Source organism: Dipodomys ordii, unplaced genomic scaffold (genome assembly GCF_000151885.1).
Source record: "Dipodomys ordii isolate 6190 unplaced genomic scaffold, Dord_2.0 Scaffold48, whole genome shotgun sequence".
Lineage (NCBI taxonomy): Eukaryota > Metazoa > Chordata > Mammalia > Rodentia > Heteromyidae > Dipodomys > Dipodomys ordii.
Genome location: NW_012267264.1, coordinates 11,470,468 through 11,493,347, shown reverse-complemented (window position 1 = coordinate 11,493,347; position 22,880 = coordinate 11,470,468). Strand labels below are relative to the sequence as shown.

At 33.8% G+C, this 22,880-nt stretch overlaps 1 protein-coding gene across 1 annotated transcript in view; it reads right to left on the bottom strand.

The window, feature by feature from the left end:
- Ppp1r3a (protein phosphatase 1, regulatory subunit 3A) overlaps positions 1-20,489 on the bottom strand; it is a 32,915-nt gene extending 12,426 nt beyond the window's left edge. The window contains exon 1 of the mRNA XM_013019978.1: positions 19,680-20,489. Within this exon, the coding sequence (XP_012875432.1) occupies positions 19,680-20,467 (788 nt within the window). The 5' untranslated portion in view covers positions 20,468-20,489. The remainder of the gene's footprint in view (positions 1-19,679) is intronic.
- Positions 20,490-22,880: the final 2,391 nt, after the last annotated feature.

Genomic DNA, 22,880 nt, shown 5'->3' with positions numbered 1-22,880 from the left:
ACAGTAAACATTAAGTTTTGCTATCTCTGTTCAAAGTTTCTGGTCTCATTTATTTTACTTTATCCTCATTTTTCCCAAAAAAGAATTAATCTTTTTATCTTTTATTTTTTGTGAGTTGTGTGGCTTGAAATCAGGTCCTCGGCACTGTCCTTGAGCTCTTTTGATCAAGGCTAGCATTCTACTATTTTGTGCCAGAACCACTTCTGATTTTCTGGTCATTAATTTTAAGGTTAGAGTCTCAAGGGCTTTTCTACCCTGCCTTTGAACTGAAATTTTCAGATCTCAGCCTCCTCAGTAACTAGGATTAAAGGCATGAGCCACCAGTTCTGGGCTTTTTTTTTTTTTTTTTTTGAGGCCAAGGTTGGCCTCAAATTCTTGATTTTTTTTTTATTACAGGCATGAATGTGCAACCACACCCAGTTCATAAATGATCTTTTAAATCAGAAATAATATGAACCTTATGGAATTTTTGTACCTCTCTGAAGGGATACATCAGCATTGGCCCTAAGTGAATATACACAAATAAGTTGAAAAAATTCCTCAGATATACATATATATATATATATAGTGTACTTTTTCTTTTTGATTCCTATCATTCCAACATTTCATAGCCATTTATTGGAGGAAGAACACAAAATTTGTACTTGAGAGGTAAAGTTTATAATACATTAACCCACTGCTATATCTTGATGGCTTTTCCTTGGGTGTCAAAATAACAGTAGTCTTCTGTTTAGCAGAAAGGAAACTGAAGCCAGAAGAGAGATATTTGATAAAAAGAGAGATAATTGAGATAAATGTCTAATTGTGAAGAGAAATGTCTAAGGGAAAAAACTCTTAAAGCCATTATGTAGACAGAATTTAGGATGAAAAGATGCATTAAGTTCAGTTCCTTGAGGATAATGCCAGAAAAACAGAATGAATACAGTTCTGTGTTATTAACAGTCATTGAGAGAAGAAAGAAGTAATCTCTAGGGGAAAACATCAGAATTTTTAAAATGCCTTTCTGCTCAGTCTGTGGACCAGTGACTGACATGGTAAGGGACATTGTGGTGGGGAGGTGGGGAGGGAGCGCGCATTTCTTATCTTTAACTGAAAACCAGAACTATGTGAGGGGATCCAGCATCATGCATTCACTGATGATTTCCTTATTAGGAACAGTTGGTGCTTCTAAACCCTAATCAATTGCTTTATTGCTCAAAATACACCCAATTTTCTCTTTGAATATTTGATGTTAAATAGCATGCATCCCAATCAATTTTATTTTTCCCCATCTACAGAATTTTACATTATAAAACTAATGGGAATATTTATTTTATAATATAATGTAGAAATGTTATTTTGAAAATTCCTTATTTTTCAAGAGTACTGGCACAATCAGTGGAAACAGTTTAAAATTCAAGCCAATGGAAGATGAACTTAAGTAAGCTTCTTAAATACTGAGACATTGCTAATATTTACCATCAGTTAAGCTCAATAAATATATTGGATGACACCTATTAAAAACTAATTTGTTTCTTTTAAAATAGTATCAGAATCCATTGATCATGGAAAACTGCAAGGCTCTTCAGTAAGCTATTGTAAACTGTTAAAGCATTTGAGTAACTAAGACCATGCCACTTAGTGGCCACAAGTATTATTGAATTATTTTTATACTTTACAGAAAGCTAATTACTACATCCACATATCTTCTCTATTTCAATTCTTAAATTAGAACTACCCCCATTAGCTTGGTGCTTGAGTTTGAAAATGATGGTAGTTTTTACTTTCTCTTTATCTTCTAAACTTCAATCAGTTGCACAAGAGGGCTACAATTTAATGTGTCCATGTGATTGTTCATTGCTTCTTGGTAAGAGTCATCTCTTCTATCATTCTCCCCATCCCATCTATTCCTTCCACCCAGATTCATTTCACATTTCCACTTCCTTTTTCACATATATACATGGAGTATTCTGTGGTTTTCTCATTCTCTTTTTCATGCCTTCACCTCTCCTAATTGATGCCCAGAAATTCAATAGCAAAAAAGTGGGGAACTGGAGGAAGATGGTGGAGGAGAAACTGGAGGCCAAACAAGCTCTCCCATAGAAACCAGTTTTAGTGTTCCAGTGAACAGTCCTAGGCTAGAGAGATGGGAACAAATGGAAAACCTTTTCCTTTGCAGGAAATCTTTTGTAAATCTCATTTCCAAAAGATTTTTATCTGACTCTTCATCTCCTACCAAGACTTTACAGGCCTAAATCTGCTGCATCATTTCAGAATAGTTTGTGTTAGTTCACCTACCTCAACCTGACCAAGTTAGGGAGAAAACGTCTTAGATTTTATTCTGTCATTGAATTGAATACTAGGCAGAATCCTATTCAGATGTATACTTTCTAAAGAAGCACTAAAATTTAAGGATCTCGTGCATAATTGAGTAGAATCTTGGATGTCCAAGTGGGTATAAAAAATCTAGATTGCTTTACAATGAGATGTAATTATAAGTAGAATTCATGAATTTTAAGTGGAAGAAGATTTATAGATAAACCTTGCTTAAAGGACTCCTCTATGACAACATAACCTGCCAAATTTATTTGATGGAAAGAAATGTAAATGATTTGAAATGATAAATAGAAAAAAACAGTAAGATATCAGAAAAAATACATTAAATATTTTTTACTTACTTATATTAGTCAAGTTCTTAAATGTTACTTGTGCTTAATTGTTACTCATGAACATGTGGATGACAAGTAGGGATTTTCAAGTTAGAAATCTATTTCCAACATGAAACTTCTCTATTTATCACAATTTCCTCAAAAAGAGATTGAGATTTAATTTATTCCAGCTTTCCTTAAAAATAAACAAAATTTATCCAACTGTATTTTCCCACTAAGTAATACATTCCACACAATATTTTTCACAATAGTATTAACTTGTATTTGGATCAAAAGCTATTATTACAGAATTCATACCACTGATTAACTGTATTTAAAAAATAGTATTAAAAATGTTTTTTCATACTCCAGGTGCCCCACAATAAATGAGTGTATACAAAAAATATGTAGCACTACACACAATGGAATTTTACAAAGCCATTAGAAAGAATAAAATAATGTCATTTGCAGGGAAATGGATAGAACTAGAACGAAGCCTGTTAAGCGAGGTAAGTCAAGCTCAGAGAAACAAATGGCTCATGTTCTCTCTGATACGCAGAAATTGAATCTAAAATGCACTGGGATATGATAAAATATACAGGAATCTTGACACTCACAGTGAGGCCAAAAGATACTGTTAGGAGAGAAACACAAAGACGCCTCTTCAAAAACAAAGTGCCTCTTTATATAAAATAAAATATATATACTGAAATGAACTCCAAGATAGGGAAACAAGAGACTTTTTCCCATCTTTCTTTCCTTTTTTTTAGTTGTTAGCTTTGATGATTCTTTACATTCTGTGTACATCACCTCTATAATAACAAGAAAGTAAATTGATAAAACCAAACCTTCATAAATAATAAAGCTCCATAAAACAAATTTTCCCCCTTAGAATCTATAGTAATCATCATCTAAGCTATTTATTTTGGTTTGTCAAACACCAAGCTCTGACATCCAAGGTATACAATCATTGCATCACAAACTGTTTTGGAAAATTTCTTAAGAAAAGATATTTTTGCATTGAGATGTATGTGGATATCTCCAGTGTATATTTGGAAGAATCCAGACAGGAAGTAAGTAGAGAAAGACAAAAAGCAACATCAGTATTTCCCCTTATCTGGACAGCCAACCATGTGAGGTGGCATATTATTCAATAAAAATATTGGGAGAGCAATCCATCAGCATTTTTAGGTAAAATATTAATACTGTGTTCCTAAGGAACAAATCACTAGATAACTTCAATATCAATAAGCAGTAAAGCAAATCAAACTATCACAAACAAGTTAGACATAGTAACATACTTGGTATCTTACCATGACTGCTTTCATTAAAACATTAAATTAAAAAGTTAGGAGGTCATTTTTAGATTATCAAACATGTCTGGATTGCTATATATTCAAATACATGTCTACTTGTCTTGTACATATTTCAATTTTTATACTATTATTTTATAATATTAGTTGATCTTTAGTATTTAATAAGTTGTTAATAGTCTATATGATGTGACGTCTACTTCAAAAGTGTATTTTCAAATTTGTTCTCCTACTTGTGCTCATCATACTAAGTATTACTCAACCAAAGAAAGTAGAAATATTGTAAATTGGGTTAGACGGGTTGTCTTAAAATCCAAATAAGAGTCTTGTTTGTCTCTATCTGTATTTTTTAAACTTTCAGGCAGACTTGGTAAGTCTTAAAGCATTATTTCTAAATATAATGCTTTTGTGAACTTACGTCACACACTAAAATTACCCTAATGCACCTTTTTGTCAATTCTCCACAATAGTATTACAAAAGAAAGGGAAGAGAGGATACATTTAAAAAGCAAATGAAAAAGAACTCAATGGAAGTCTATTACTCTACCTGTTGATGAGCATGTGAGAGAGTCATTAATATGCGGATCATTGACATGATAGGCCATAATGACTCCTCCAGGGACGTATCACTCTATTGTGTCAGAGAACTAGTTAGGGATTCATTAATGTGAAAGGCTTGTGACTTCTTAATATGCAAATTACCAATGCAAAGCACTAAGACATACCTCACAAATGTCCACATTTTGTGATACACATTTTCGTTGCCAACCCCGCACCCACACCTTTTGTGAACTATTTTCTTTCTTCCCATCTTCTGTCACAGAAGATTGTTCCTCACAAAAGATCCCATACTCCTGTGGAATCCACTATTTCACATTAGAACACTAACTCCCCTTCAGCCTTTGTTTCTTTGATTTAAGGTTCATACATACAAACCACTTGAAGCATTTTGACTAAATCAGTCAAAATTTAGTACCAAATATGATTTTATATTTTTTTCCAGTGTCAAATTGGATTTTTGGCTCATGACAGAACAAAGTGAAAAAAGCACTCTTTTAAAAAATGAGATTCTGAAACATGAATAATATAACTTGTAGACACTGATTTTGCATAATTTGGGTGGAGGGCAGATGGGGAAATAATGGTGTTGAAGGAAAGTAAGAAGAAAGAAGACAAAGGTTCCAAAGCAGGATATAAGAAAAAAAGAGCAATTAAACTAGGTGAGAGCAACACTCGTTTAAATGTGGAGATGGATGTAAAGCATACAGCGTCCAACACACAGTAAGTAGTTTCTGTTCTTATTATCATGTCAGCACTTTGAATTTATGCAAAAATAAGTTAAATCTCATCTTTCTAATGGAAAAAAAATTTAACAGTGTGAAAGTGCCTTCTGTCTTTGAACTAATACACTATGAAAAACAGGATCAACCTTTTTTCCTTACAGGAAAACTAGTTACAAAGACCTAGCAAAGATATCCAGATCTTTTGAAGCTTGTCCATTTCCCCTGTTATACAAGATATGTTACAACATGACATCTGATCTTTTATACACTGTTTATATTCATTTTCATGCTATAAGTCTAGCTTATTCAAAAATACAATACAATCTTTTACCATTATTTTTCTACTAAATCTTAGGACAGATCCTTAGTTCTCAACGTGTAGACTCTATATGCCCTAATTTCTTGCAGCGAATCTACAAAGTCTATATTTATTTTCATAAAAAAATATTCACTTATCCATAGAAAATCATTAATATAACTTTAAATTAGTCTTAAGTCTTCATTGGCTTGAGGGGATTTTACATAGATATTATTTAATTAAATACTTTGACTAGAAAACAATGTTATATTTAACCATAATAATATTTGCTGATTTGCCCAGGACCAAATCAAGCTCTGTGAAGGCACATTCATGCTGACATACATGAAGATCTTGGCCACAGGTTTTAAACAAGGCAGTACAGGACTTTGTAACCAGTACCATGAAAATCCACTTGTAGTGGATTTTCAAGGATTCAGTTTTCCTTCCAGAGATGATGCTAACTCAATGTAATAATGGATAAAATTAAGTGTGTACACATTGGACAAAAACTTAATACATGCTAGACATTAGGCTAGGAGGCAAACCACTAGCACAGATTGAGGCTGCAAAAACAGCATAATATTGTTACGGACAAAATCCAGAAACAAGTTTACAATTAGGAATTCTTTGTCTCTCCATTTGAGACTCTCTTTCTTTCTCTCTCTCTCTTTTTCTCTATCCCTTCCCCCCTCTGTATATGTGTATGTATATCATCTATCACTTACCTTTATCTATCTATCTATCATATCATATCATACCTTACCATCATCTATCTCTTCTCGAGAGCAGTATTATTCTGGAAGACCTGAAGGTAACCATTCTTTTAAAATGTAATCATCTAGAAGGGTAGAGTCTTTCTCAGTCTCTATAGAAAAATAAAATTCTTATTGGCAGGGCACCAGTGGCTCATGTCTATAATTCTAGCTACTCAGGAGGCTGAGATCTGAGGATCAGGGTTCAAAGCCAGAGCAGGCAGAAAAGTTCTCCTGAGACTCTCATCTCCAATTAACCACTCGAAAACCAGAAGTGGTATTGTGGTTCAAAGTGGTAGAAAGCTAGCCTTGAGCAACGAGATTAGGGACAGCACCCAGGCCCTGAGTTTAAGCTCCACAACTGACAAAAAAAAATCTTAACTTTGATAATTGTCAGATAACAGACACACATAAATTATGTTATCAATACTTCATGATTTGTTTTACTTTCATAACTGTATTAAGCTCTTGCTTGCAACCTTCCAATTCTGTACTCTGTTGAACATGTCTAGTCATCTCTGCACAAACCCACACTGACTGTTGTTCACATTGGACCTTCATCCCTGTCATGATAGTGAATTGCTGATCAAAATCTGTCCTTCAAGAATACTCTGTACATCTGGGAAGGTAGCTCAGTGGTAGAGTGCTTGCATTGTATGCATGAAGCCCTGGGTTCGATTCCTCAGTACCACATAAGCAGAAGAAGCTGGAAATGGTGCTGTGGCTCAAGTGGTAGAGCACTAGCTTTGAGCTGAAGAGCTGAGGGACAGCACACAGGCCCAGAGTTCAGGCCTCACGAAGGACCAAAAAAAAAAAAAAAAAAAAGAACACTCTCTAGAAGCTTACTTTACTTCATATGGAAATTAACTTTACTGTGCTATGTGATGCTTCCTTTTCCTCAAAAGAATGATTTCCTTTTCTTCAACCCATCACAGAGGAAAATGACTTCAATAAATACTTAACAAAGCTTACTCTTTTCTCATTAAGCCATAGTATTGCACATAGTGTTTTTCAAAAGTACTATTCACATTTTCAAAAGTATTATTTCATTTAGATTTGCTATTTTTCAGTTTCTTAAATATCATTTTTGTGGGAATTGTAATTAAACAAATTTAATAGTTTCAAAATTATCATTCAACTTACCTGTGTTTATATCCTTTGTTTCCTCTGGTTTTCAAATATTCCCATGCACATAAGAATCATCTGGAGGCTTTAAATAATACCTATGCCTGGAAATTACCTCACACTACCTAAATTGTTGTAGGACCTGAGTTTGAGTGCTCTATTTTTCTCTTTTTCCTATTTCCCATCTGAGAAGTACTAATGTACTTGTAATTATCTTAATTATTATTTATGTTACTTATTACTTATATCTTACTGTATAAAGGCAAGGCTAAGATGAAATTAATTCTTTCAGTAAGCCAGGTGTCAGTGGCTCACCCCTGTAATGCCAGCTACTCAGGAGGCTGAGATCTGAGCACTGTGGATCCAAGCCAGCCCAGTTAGGAAAATGTCTGACACTCTTATCTACAATTAATTACCAAAAAGCCAGAAGTGATGCTGTGGTTCAAGGGATAAAGCACTAGCTTTGAGCAAAAATAAAAAGCTTATAAAGGTTTAAATGAAAGTTCATTGATGATGATGATGATGATGATAGTTTAATATGTTGTATTGTAACATATATGATAGAATATTTCATCGAAACATTCCATAGCCACATGTATCTTAATCTTTTCTTTTTTTCCTGATTTGATAAATAAAGGAAGACATTTGAAGAGTTATACTAGCTGTCTTTCAGAGTCAGAATTTTTCAATGGTTACCTTGATTTCTATGTGTTGACTTTGTGGAAATATTTTTCCTCACAAGAATCAATTTACATAAAGGTATCCCATATGTCGACAGTGCTCCCACTCTATAGTCAAGGTATTCCAGACATTTTGAAAATAATGGACACATTAGTACTTTATAAAGATATGTCAGAGCTGCAATTTCTTCTTTGATTAGAAAACTCCAAGAACTCCACTTTCACATAAATAAAATTAGTAATGAGGTCTTTAATGGAAAATGTAGATTGATATGATGACCTGGGTGATTGCACTTCTGGAAAATGACCAGAGGAAAGAAGAAAAAGATCCCAAACAATGCTGATGTCAGAGACAAATCAATTGACCAGCTATTTTCATGTTGGTCATGCCTATAATCACTGCGACTCAGGAGACAGATCTTAGGGTCCTGGTTCAAAGGCAACCAGGGAAGATAAACCAAAGTGACTCAACTCCAATTGTCTGGAAGTAAACATGTGGCTCAAGTGGTAGAGAACCATCCATAAGCAAAAATTCCCAGCAAGAGTGTGAAGACAGGTCCCAGTAGTAGTACACAGTGGAAAATGGGGAGAGAGTGGAGGGGGAAAAGAAGAGGGAGGAGGAACAGGAAGAAGAGGAGGTGAAGAGGAAGGGAGAAGAGGAAGAGAGGAAAGGAAGAAGAAGAGGTAGAAAATGGAAGTAATTATTGGGTCAAGTATTTCCCCAGAAATTAAAAAAAATAAAAAATAGCCCCTATAATCATATCAATATAATTTTGGAAAAATCCTAAATATTAAATTTCCTCAGAGATGATAATTTGCCATACACAGATAGAGTTTACTGTATGGTAATGTGCAGTCAGTTGCTTATCCTCCTCAAAATGTTTTTAGGGTCATAATGAGGTTTCAGCTCAGGGGCTCATGCTTGCCAGGAAAGCACTCTACTACTGAAGCCACAACTCCAGTATTTCACAAATGCTTATTTGAACCATATCAAAAAAATATTCAAACAAGAAAACTATCCACATTTGCACATACAAAATCATTGATATATTTATTCATGAGGAGAAGGGGGGAAATCCCTAATTGGAACTGCCTAGGACATTTTGACTAAGCAGAAAGTCCTGTGATAAATGTTAATTTCTTTTCATGTAAATAAGTTGTATTAGACATAGTAGTATCAAATAGCAACTCTCTCATTTAAGCAAACCTTTTTTGCCAGCTGCTGGTGGCTCATGCCTGTAATCCTAGCTACTCAGGAGGCTGAGATCTGAGGATCACAGTTCAAAGCCAACCCGGGCAGGAAAGTCAATGAGACTTTTATCTCCAATTAACCACCAGAAAACCAGAAGTGGCACTGTGATTCAAGTGGTAGTGCGCTCACCTTGAGCTGAAGAGCTAAGGGACAGCGCCCAAGCCCAGAGTTCAAGTCCCACCACTGACAAAAATAAGAAAAGAAAACCTTTTTTATTTGTATTCTATAAACAACTAGTACCATAAGAAAGTCTTGCCAGAAACATTAGAAACTTAAAGAAAGCATAATAAAGTGATAGGAGGTAAAAAGTAAGTCCCATGGTGCAACTGAAACAACCATAGAAATAGGGTTCCTATTTGTTTACAAATCTAAGCAAATGCCAAGAATGTTTGAGCAATTGTCATTGTTTACAAACTTAATATGGTCTACCAAAATAAGTTTAGAATGATATGTTATTAATACTGAAAATACAAAATATGCACCAAAATATAAACTATCTGAGGAATGTTTTTGTTGTATTGCACACACACACACACACACACACACACACACAAGAGATGAATTTAAATAAAAGGTAAAAGGTGCATATAGATGTATGTAATAATGTATTTTTTTTTGATCGGTCGTGGGCTTGAACTCTGGGCCTGGGCACTGTCCCTCAGCTCTTCAACTCAAAGCTAGCGCTCTACCACTTGAGCTACAGCACCACTTCCGGTTTTCTGAGTGGCTTATTGGAGTGAAGAGTTTCACGGACTTTCCTGCCCCAGGCTGGCTTTGAACCGCCGTCCTCAGATCTCAGCCTCCTGAACAACTAGGATTACAGGCATGAGCCACCGGTGTCCCGCATAGAAGTATGTGATAATGTGTTTTTCATAGGAAAGCTGATACATCAAAGCTGAACTGAGTGAAGATGGACAGTTTTCCCAGCTCCATATGTATTTAATTTCCTAAATAATCAACTAGGTTGGCTGTCCAGTCTTCTGCATTTGTTCACTGATTAGAACAGTAGCATCTGCTTAGAGTTACATACAAAAACACACAGAGTGAAGAAGTATTTCATATATCTAAAGGACTTCTGCTTGTGGACACAATGTCAACCTTTTATACAAAAAGGATATAGTAAATCCAATTTAAATTTCATCGTGGTATATATTGCATTTGATTTTTACAAACATTCACAATTTCTCTTCAATCTTACTCCTATAATGACATTCTTGGATGGAATTTCATTTAAAATTAGATATCTAGAAATAGTATAACTATTATTCTAAATTATTATCTGTCTAATGAGTCTGCAAGAATTCTAATATAGAAAAGTTTATTTTTCTCTAGTAGATTGAAGAACAAACTAAATGATTTTCTAAAGTACTTTAATTTTCTAATTTTGTCAAGCCAAGGATCTTTGCCTTCTATTGCTTCTCAGATACTCAGAACTCAAACTTAAGTGCCGGATTAGGAGAGCTTCCTTCTGAACCAGGGTACTATTAACCTGCTGGCTGACCCTAATCCTTCTGAATGGCATTACTAGGTCCTTGTAATGGTAACGTTTTTCATCCTATTTGAGAATCTAGTTAATAATGTATTATTTTTGTTTTCTCTAATTTCTACATTGCATTATAAACTCAAACCTAAGCAAAAACAACTCATCATTGAGGTAATTTGACATGGACAATAGAAATCAAGACAAACCATAGACTGGTGGCTCATGCCTGTAATCCTAGCTTCCCAGTAGACTGAGATCTGTGGATGGTGGGTCAAAGCCAACCTGAACAGGAATATCCACAAACCTCTTATCTCCAATTAACTACCAAAAAATAGCTGGAAATGGCTCACCTTGATCACAAAAGCTCAGGGACAGCAACCAGGCCCTGAGTTCAAGCCCTAGCAACGGCACAGGAAAAAAATTACAGAATCTTTGTAATTCTGCGTAACTTCACAGTATAAAGATAGGGATGTCAACATGTAACTCAAATGAAAATTAGAGTAAATGAAAGACTAGATTAAAGACACAACAGTGTAAATGACTACTTTAAAGACAAAAAATTTCCTTAAGGAAAACATTACTGAATAAAATTATCTTCCCAGAAGAGTATTAAATATATAACAATTTAACTTGAATTATTAGAATAATTCTAATTAGGTAGCCTCTTGCACAATGTGATCTAATGAAAATTGTTCAGAAATTAAGTACTAGGGAGAAGAGATGTAGCTTAATGGTAGCATAATTATCTAAAATTTTGTACAAAGCCCTGGTTTCAACTACTAGAAACACACATACACACACACACACATACAACACATACACACACAGAAATTGTGTTAAAATTGCAAATAGTAATTATACTTACTTACACTAAGCATAATAATTTTGTGTACTCACTTAAGAATGCACATAAAGTATATAATATTTTTGCTATACCTGAATGTGATGTTTCTATTGGTTAGAACTTACAAAATTATATCATAATTATTAATTATAAATTTTCATTTTCAAAGCAGGTATCAGTACAATATTCTTTATGAGCATTATTTTCTTGTATCTCGTGAAGTTTAAATTTACCTAAAGAACTCTTTGTGATTTATTATTTGATGAAGACATTCACTATAAGTTTTAAGAATGAAAGTAAGTTTGATGCTTTTCTTATTGGTTTAGGGTCAACAGTTAACATTGTATTTTAGCTTAATTCTGAAAGCAAATCAGAAGGCCATCATCAATATTCCTATTGTCTCTATGGATTAAGAAATGTTTTCATGTAATTAGGAAAATACCTTTCACTAATAATTAGGATTTACAAACACAAAAGGATGAGAATTAGCTTGATCTTTCATACTATAGCAAAATTCAAAAGAGGTAAATAAAACTCAAATCCATCATTCACATATGACAACTATTATCTCATAATATTTGATATGATATTTGAGTTCTATTTATAGTCATAACTTCTATATCACTACCATATAACAGACAGCTTATTTTTACAGTAACTTGAGCAGGAGAGAATATAAAAATTTCCTGACAGGTTTCTTGAATGTACAATTGATATCTGTCACCAAATGATATAGAAAAACAAGTCTGAAAACACAAGTAATTTATTTATATTTTTATCATAAAATCCTTAAACAGCAGGATGGATGAATAAACATTCAAAACCATTGTTAATTATCTAATGGATAATGACAACCTAGTTAACCTAATTAGTTATCACTAACAGAACAGAAACCTAAAAGATATTCATGAGATAAGGATTGAGAAGCTTTCTCTTTTCTCAAAGTGTTAGCTACAGAGGGAGCTTTAAAACAGAAGAATGACCAAGATGTAATGGTGCATAATATAATTTCTCAGAGGAACAGAATTATATAAACTTCAATTTCATGTTCTATTCGTGCCATAGGAAAGGATGAGACAGTGAATTGTGCATAGCCAACTGGTTTTTTTTTGGTCCAAAAGAACCATCTTAAACAGAAATACCCTAAGAAAAACATGCTACACTTTATTTAAAAGCCATACCTCATGCCCAATTTATGGACAGGTAATGTTCCAAAGTTATTTGAAATCTTTAAATTGCTGGAACTTGAAAATTGTGTTTCCCTCTAGAAGCATAAACATATGTTTCCCTAGTTAGTGCTCAACAGTTTATTGAACATGACTAATTTTGAAACTATTTATATTAGCCTGGTTCCTGGCAGCTAGAATGTGAATGAGGAAAGAAGACATGTCTCCATTAAGCGTAGGCATAGGACTAGCCATATACAAGATGACGGAATGCAGAATTCATCCTCACCACCACTGATACTACCATTTGGAATATCTACAATACCTTAGTCCCTTGGATAGATGGACATGTGCATTAGTTAATGTATTCTTCATTGATATTCTGCCAAACAAATTATTATTCCTCTTTTATATCTAAAAAAATGGACACACAATACAGTTTATCCAAGCTTAAAACAGTAAAGTCCCAAGTTTTCTTACTTTAAAATATTGTTGTCATTGTGCTTCAGTGGTTGTGGAATCAAGCAGCACAATTCAGAGACCTACTTCAGAAACAAAGAGACCCAGTATTTCAATGGAGCTATACCTATGTGTTCAAATCTTCCTTCTAACTTAGCATATTCTGTGCTCTAAAATTATTAATTTATACTGTCTCAGAACAAGTGAATTCAATAGATTTAAGGTAGAGACAACCAGTGCCATTCTTAGATTTTTGTATGTATATGTAGGTATGTAAGTGTGTATATACTCTATACATATGTGAGTATACATATATATGTATTTGTTTTCATATGCACACACATATATTCACACATATGTATTACATACCCATCCATAAATATCTTTCAGACAAAGTTACAGAATAAGGTATCAGAATATAGAGCATCTTTGAGTCTAACAAGACACTGGGCAATCAGGTCCACCTGCAGTGTGTCTGAAATCATCTCCCCTATACTGTTCTCCTGGAGACTGGGGTAAAAACTTGGAAGAGATACAAGAATCACAGCTGGAAGAATTATAGAAACATAAAAATCTACCTTAGCCCTCTACACAATGGTGCCATCATTTTTTTTTCTGGAGTAGATTGCCTCAGAGTTCTTGGGCTCTTCCCTACATTTACAGATTCCAGCTGGGAAGTTAGGCTCCCAGAGATCTCCAAGCAACTACTTGATGTGTGGAATCCTTAATAGCTCCTTTCAACTAGAAGGCTGGAGAATTCCTGAATGATGAGAAAACTTGCTCTTCTTCTCTCTTACCAATTCCATACTACTCTAATGGTAGCTTAAGCTTTATGAGGGTTTGGGTTTCTACAAAATCAGGAAGTCTTGGAGCCCTGGTGCCTGTCCAAGAAATGAAGCTGGCAGCTTCTATCACCTTCTTGATGGGTCTGTGCAGCTGTGTTTTATGTTTCCATGTGGCTTTGCCAGAGGTCCTCCCCTCAAACAGACCCAGCTTCTACAATTAGCATGGACTCAAAGTGAGTTAGTTATGGAATACCTAAGGTCCCAGAGGCCTTGTGGAACTATTTACACCTCTTTGGACTATTTCCAGGACCCCAGATTATGCTGCATGTGTAAATTAAGGAAGTCTTATAGCCTAATGGCTCTGACCATAACACACACCATGGCCATGCTTTATGCCCCATTTTCCAGTGCTTTTCTTGGACTCATTTAGACAGTTTTACTGTCCTGAAAGATAAACTATCTGAATTTCTAAAATCTTGGTTTAGGGAGAAAAATGCCTTTCCTCTTCTTGAATATACCTGGTTCTATTTTTCAAATATATAAAACTTGAAGACAAATCAATTTTTTCCCTTGGCATTCAAGTCATTTAGGGCTTTATTTGTTTTCACCTGGCCAAGTAATAAATACCATCCAACACCTATAGCATGCTGCATCTTTACGTACAGTAATAAATCGGTTTCACTTAATAAAATACAAAGCCAGATGAAGTCAACTTGTGTTCTCATCTTGTATAGAGAGCACACATTTAACAGGTGATGAGGAAAATGCACACTCTCCTGGCCAGCACCCAGAGTCAGTTATAGAATGTGCATTTTTAAAAAGTCGAAAAGGTAAATAGTAATAAGTTATTTTTCAGTGGTTTCTATTCCATATCCAGAGAATCTGGGCATGGCTTTGCAGATCTTCATCTTGCTTGCCTTTCTGCCCCATTAGGACTTTTTTGTTTCTCATTGCCCTCACAGTCTGGCCAGTGTTTCAGCCACATTTCTTAGGTTCTATTCCTACATAACACTGGACCCAACACATAGGACCTTAAGAAACCTTTGTTGAATTTGTTCTGGAATTTGGAGAATGAAATCCATAATGTCTGGAGAAATAATGAACATGTCAAAGAATTAAATTTGTTAGCTGTGAAAGATTTGAAACTTATGATAACAATTTGAATAACTTTATTAATTACTGCATATGTGCCCAAAACTCTATTAGAAACTTTATAGACTATCTCATTTTGTTTCAGTTACACATCACAAGATCTAGTATCATAACATTCTTATATTCCAGTGAAATAAACTGAGGATCTGAGAAGAAAAGTAAGATGTCCACCGCCTGAAGTTATTATACATATATTTTACTTAGATTAATATACATGTAATTTGATGCCAAAAGTTAATCCCTCTTGTACCCCCATCAAGTCCAGTCCTTCATTTTGGACACATGAAAGACATAAATTTTAGCAATATTTAAATTATTTCCATATTTAAGATGCTCCAAATATTTGAGTACTCTCATTTCAAGAAGATTTACAGTTTATTTTAAATTATTTACTAAAATCTTACAACCAACTAAAGAAACAGGGGAGCTCTTTCCAAAACCAAGTATTTAGAAGCTCTAAAAGGATGGTAGAAAATTATTTTTATAACTATAAAATACATTTTTATTTTGAGCTGTTATTATACTTTATAAATTGGAAACATAATAATCAAAGGTTAGTGTATTCTTGATGGAAAAGGTTTAAAAAAATGTGGCTAAGAACTGGTGGCTCATACCTAAAATGCTAGCTATTCAAGAAGCTCAGATACGAGGATCAAGGCTCAAAGTCAGCCTGATCAGATAAATCTTGGAGAGTCATATTGCCAATTAACAGGAAAAAGCCAGAAGTGGAGCTGTGCCTCAAGTGGTAGAACACCAGCCCTGAACCAAAAAAAAGAGAAAGTATGAGGCTATGAGTTCAAGTCTTTGTAAAGGCAAATTAATAAATAGACAAATAAAGAAACAAATAAATGTGTTGATTTTGAAAAAAGTAAATTTTTTTTAAAAAACTTACTAGAGTTTTTCGATGTGTTTTTTAGTGTTAGGGATCTAACACAGAGCCACATATATGGTGAGCAAGAGATCTACCATTGAGCTATTAGCAAGTATCTCAGATATTCTTAGAGTTAATAGTATCTTTTCTGTAATAGGTTAGCATTTGCTGATAACTTTCCATATACTATATATATGTTGAAAGTTTATATGTGTTACCTGATGGAGATCACAAAGCAATTCATATGAGATGTTTTAGAAATAATATTATTCATATTCTTCATACTATTATTATTATTAATCAGGTAAGATTTAATTTGTCCAAGTTTACTGAAGAGTCTATAATATATCTGAGACCAAAACATATTTGTTTAGCTATTAAATCTGTAATTTTAGTTTTGGGAGTATAATCTTCTTTATCTCATTTAAAACTCATTCATGTATATACATTTAATGTGACATATCAGTGTTGTTTCCTGATAAGCAATCTTCATTGCTAGCAGATATCCCAGTGCTGCATGTGTTAGTAACACCAAACTAGTGTCTCAACTCCCCATGCATGCCCTTCAATGAAATTTGATAGCTTTGGGTTATTCTCAGTCACAGGCCTATGAGTTTCAAGCTCTATTTTCTCCTCCAACTAGATATTTATTTCTGTCCAAAATGGACAGATTAACAAGCATCAAAAGGAAATAGACAAGCCATCCAATGTGAAGATTTGCCAACTCTAACCTGAGAAAAATCTCCCTAGAGAAAATACAATGCCTGGATAGATGATTAACATAACAGAAATCCTACCTCACTGAATGAGTTCCCACAGTTCATTCTGTACTTATTAGAAAGGATTATTGACACTTTCAGAAGATACAATCTCAGGGACCCCAATAACAAATTAAATTTGGTATTAAGGGTAATTGAAGTTAGATGTTTCTAGGTGCATAAGGACAGCCTAATTTTCATTTTAACTGTGAGTTACATTGCATACTATTGTTAGTTGACTTGCATATAAAGCAAATTTCACATGCATTTCTGTGCTGTTTTCAATTTTATGAAATAAATTATCTTTGAATCAAGCTATACAGGAAGTGTGGAAGTGACCCCCAACAGACTTTAGATCCTGTAACTATTTGGAGGGGGAGAAGGGATAATTCAGAAACTATAAATTTTTATCAAATAAGTATTAATTCATTCTTATCTTAGCCAAATACACTTTTATAAAATAATATTAATAAGTTTTGTTATTTTCTCTAACTAAATTCTTCCCAATGAAATCCAACTGCAATATTCATTTAGAAATTTGATAATACTCTCTTGTGTGAGCTTTAGGAATATTGGAAAGTGCATTGCATATAAATTATATCATGGAAAAGCTGTATAAATATTCTATTATGGCACATGCTGTTCTAAGGATCTGTCAGGATTTCCTTTATACACTCCATTTTGAGTGGTATATAAATCAGATGTAAAAATTCACGTTGGACTGAAACTTAGCACAAAAAGCCTCCTCGAGAGGCAAAAGCTTTTTTTTTTTCTCAAATGTGGTTTGAATTATGATGGTCATTTTTAAGTTATAGAAGTACAGAAAATGTATTTGTGGTTTTGAAGGAGAGAGATTTTTTCCATTTTTATAACTCATTAGGAAACTTTACAGGCCTTTAGACCATTTTGTGGTTTCGTTCATCTCAGATTTTTCCCAAAAGCAATATTAAAACTTGAATGGTGTCCCGCTGTGAATTCAATGAATACCACTCTCAATACAAATGTGTGTGTGTGTGTGGACATATAGTTATAGATACCTTCAAACAGAAGTTCCAGTAATATCAAGGCTGAGGTAAAAGATTAGGCCTATCAGTTACCCATGCTTGCTCTTCATATTAGGCCAAGTTTGGTCTTTGAAAGGAATCCTCCATCTAAACACCAGTTCATATATTGCCTGTGATTGTGAAGCTGCATTCTTAACATGCAGAAAAATCCAGACAACTATACTGCTTATTTTATGAACTCTTCAACAAAAAATCTTTACCTTTCTTAAATTTGGTTTTCTCTATCATGTAGAGCAAGTTACTGCATTCTTAATAGATATTTACTCACAACTCACTCATGCATGATTAGTATATTCATGTTAACATATAGAAATTATTTTGCATTACACTGAATTATTTTTTCTGTGAGGTTAATTTATTACTAATTTCATAAACATAACATTACTAACTTCATAAACATAAACTTTTATTCTAGTTTAGGTGCAGATTATGTTTATATTACTTTTTAAGAAAGTTAGACTTGAATTTAGAAAGCTGGCAATTCACAAAGTTGATTAAACTATTCTTTCAAATATCTTAAAAGAAAACTAAAATAGAAATATTTAATTGAATTTATTTTAATTGAACTTGAATTGCTCAATTCCTCACTGCATCTAGTTTGCTAACATAACAGAACAACATAATTTGGTACTTAATGTTTATTGTTTACATATGAAAACATGAAATGTTTTCTCAATAAGTCAGAACTTATTTTTAAATGGAATCTGCTTGTAGTGATTCTTAATACAGTTCCTTCATCATATCACATTATTTTTGATTGGTAAAGCCTTTGGATTTAGGGACAATTAGAATGGATCACTCAGATAATAATCTGATATTTGCCTGTGGAACATTTCGGACTTTGTTTTTAAGACAGTGTAAGCAACAGAAAGAGCCTAATCCTAAATATTTATCTACTAATCTAATCTACTAATCTAATATCTTGGTAATTAGCAAGTTCTGCATTAGAAATAGATCTGAATAAGACCAGTTGTTTTGGGGGGTGGGGGTTGTTTTTAATCTTCTGTGTTGTTTTCTTTGGTTTTCAGATTAACCCAACAGGGGTAATGAGCACATCCCCAAACACTAATATCTGTAGATATTATAGCTAAATACTTTATTTCTTTGTGAATCACATTTTTATTCTGCTCTATTTACTTTTAGTGAATGATTCAAATTCATGTTGCATAATGCTATATTTCATTGTAATTATAAAGTTTTGCATGCCAATTATACACCACTCATATGCAACTTTCTATTATTTTATCAATATATTCACATGTCTTATAATTTAACTTAACACAGATCACTCCAATCATTCTTGTATGACTGATGCCATCAGTCATTAAAATGCTTTCTGTAGTATTGGGGAGAATCTACACATTTCTGAGTTCTAGTCACATATTGAAATATAGTTTTACATTAATGAAATAGGTTTCAAAGTAAATGACAGATATTTAGAGAGAACTGAAAACATAGTTTAAAATAATGAGTAGCTTTAGACAGCAGACACCTAGACTGCATGACTTGAAATTAAGTTGTCTATAACTAATTAGGCAAGTAATACCCACATTGCAGTCACACACAACCCTTCCACTCACCTACAACATTATCCTACTGTTTTCCTCACATTTGGAGAAGAAATGTCTCAGTGCTATTATTTGCACAGAAGAGACCCCGAAGCCTGGCTCATTTGTTCCTTGCATAACCAGCAGTACATTTTCAAACACAAGAAACAGTATTTTTTTCATAATTAAAATTAAAGAATGTAAGATATATCCTCACCTTGGTTTTACCTTTAAGCATCCTTTAATCTGTCTACTAGGAACTTCTTCACAAGGCTTTACAGGCTCTGGCTCTTGCTTTTTCTTTTGACAAACTAATATATAATTTGTGCCATTATTATTTGACCAAAATGTACCAACAGAAGTTTCATAGCGAATACAAAATTCAACTTTAATGCCATCTTTTTGATAAGGAGGAACCAACGTAATCTTAAAGGAGAACTGGTCAGTTTCACCATCACACGAATTAGGAACATATTCTGCTAAAATGTCATAATGAGTCTGCCAGTCATCCAAGGACATTCTCACATACACTAACTTCTCAAAAGATATATTCAAAACACGAATAATGCCCTTCATACTTGTAGAACCAGGAAGGTACTCGGTCGACTCTAGTATTGCTTTCTGTATTTGAAGTTGTTTTATAAGCTCTTCCTTGGAAGAGGGCAAATCAAATAGTGGAGATAAAATATATTCTTCGGTGTGGAAAATATCCTTCTTTAAGTCAAAATCAGTGGAAACACTTGGTACTTCCCAGCTGTCAAATTCTTTAACTGAGACAAGATTGAATCCAAAGTTGTCAGCGAATGAAACTCTCCGAGAACCTGAAGTTGGGGTGTCCAGGCATATGTCTTCAGATGATCCAGAGCCTCGTCTGCTTGGTTGAGGGGAGAAGCCAGGTTTGAAGGTAATTTTAACTTCTTCATCTTCACAAAGAGAAACAGATAAATTTGGAACTTCTAAAAAATTATCTTTGCTAATCTGACTAGGTGCTTCAGCAGGCTCCATTGGACTCTCTGACAGCAAATAAGAGAGAGAGAACTGTACAACTAGTAGGGGCTGATATTTGAGATAGTGAAGCTTAAAATAAGTGTAATGTTACAGTTGACATTGCAAAAAGGAGTCAGCTCTATAAATAGGCCCATAGGCCTGTAAACTATGCTAGCCTGCTTCCAAAGGCCTTTAATACGATAGTGTCCATGCTACTGGCATCGTACGTTTCAGATTCAGCTCTCATTTTTAGCATTTCACTTGCCTATAAGTTAACTTCCAAAGAGAACTTCTACAATTATGTTCTGCCACTAGACGTTTTGAAACCTTAAAATCAAAGTATTTTAAGCAGTCGTTACTGAAATTAAAAACTTAGACCGTAAGAAAATAAAATCATAAAACAATACTGAATATGCAGTTTCTGTTAAATCAATTCAGAGATCAAACATGGTCAGAGAGGAGATAATAACATTCATAGTCTTAGAGAGATCCAGAGCCTGCTAATAATTGTAGTTAGAATTATCAGATTCTCATTGTAAAGGTTTTACAGCAGAAGAGCTAAGAGCAGACTGTATGTTCTGAGGGAAAAAGTGTGATTTAGGTGAAGAAGGTTCCATCTGAATTAAACCACAAAAAGAAAGTACATTTTGTTCAGGTGGGAAAACTTAGTCTACTCAAGGAATGAATCATTGCTTTCATTTAAAGAATTAGTTTGATTTTTGTTGTTAGTGCTGCTGTTTGGGTTGGGGTTTGAAATAATGGACTCACACTTCCTAAGGCAGCACTGTACCCCTTGAATACTCCGCCAGCCCTTTAAATGGTGGTTAATTTTAGAGATCATTGTTAATGCTGGCGCTAACCTGATCCCTTGTCTTCCTATGTGTGCTTTCTCCTGCAGCTAAGGTGACAGGTGTGTGGCATTGCATTGTTTGAAATGGATTCTTGTGAACTTCTTGCCTGGCTGGTTCTGATTCCCATCATTTCTGCCTTCCTAGTACCTGGAATTTCAGTCTTGAGCCATTCCAACCAATAAGGCCTTTTATTTTCTCATTAAGCTGTGGGAAAATACTTGTAAGTCATAAGTAGAAAGGTGAGACTAGTAAAGGAATAAAAAAATGTAACAACATATTCATCTTTAGCAAATTGTCATTTTATATGCATAAATAATATCAATTTTGATATCATGTCACATTAGAGTTAAATGTGAATTTTAAAGTGTGATTAAAGTATTTGGACTGGCAAAATGTTATGGATTTTTTTTTAATTTTTTTTTTATAAATAAGCCTAGCTTAGAAAATCAAATATGGCCTTTTCGGGTGAGGGTTCCTGGGGCTTGCACTCAGGACCTGAGAGCCATCCCTGAGATTTTTTGCTCAAGGCTAACCATACCACTTTGAACAACAGCTCCATTTCCAGTTTCCTTGTGGCTAACTGGAAATGAATCTTGCAAACTTTCTTGCCTGAGCTGGCTTTGAACGACAATCTTCAGACCTCAGACTCCTGAATAGTATGAGCCACCAGAGCTCTGTGTGACCAAATGTTTTTGTTTTTTTTTTTTGTTTTGTTTTGTTTTTTTTGCTAAGGTAGAACCCACTTTCTGGATGGAAGTTTCATTAGAAAAACAAACTTCAAATCCATATATATTTTAATCCAGAAATATAACAACTAGAAAATTCTTTTGTCAATATGGAAAAAGATGCAAAAGTAAATGCAGATACATGTTCATAAGAGAATTGTTTATTTTAAATCTTTTAAAATGTTCATTAATTGAAAACTGGATAAATACCATCAGAAAGCCTTTCAGTCACTAAATGGACAAAATAGCACTTTATGTACTAGTATTAATAGATTACTAAAATCAATAGCTGAAGTTAGAAAAAAAGATGTGCCCAGATATGTGTATGCATGTAGAATTTCAAAAAACTGACACAAATTCTTAAAATGATTTACATCTACCAAAAAGAATTAACGTTTGCAGGGAAAGGAGGTTCTAATTTATTATTTGTCATAATCTTGTGTAGTTTTGAAACAGGGACATGGTATTTGTCCAAAATACCTATAAAATGAACAATATTAAATTAGAAAATATGAAGTACAAAGACCATAATGGTCTCATTTCTTTCAAGTGACAACTATAATTTATTGAATAATTTGAGTTGAATAAAATGGTAGATGAAGAAATTATTTTCCAAAAAATGCTCGGCAAAAAATGGATAGTACTAGGCATCATAGGACATTTTTTAAGTTTTACCTCATCCATATAGCTAGGTTAGGAAGTGACATGAATTGCCCGAGAATGATTATCACTTTCAAACTTGATGACCAGAATAGCTAACATATCAAGTGTACATTATTATGTGAAGGAATTTGGCAACAAAATACAACAAAATATTCTGAAATGAATAAAAGATTCCATATATAATTTAGCAAT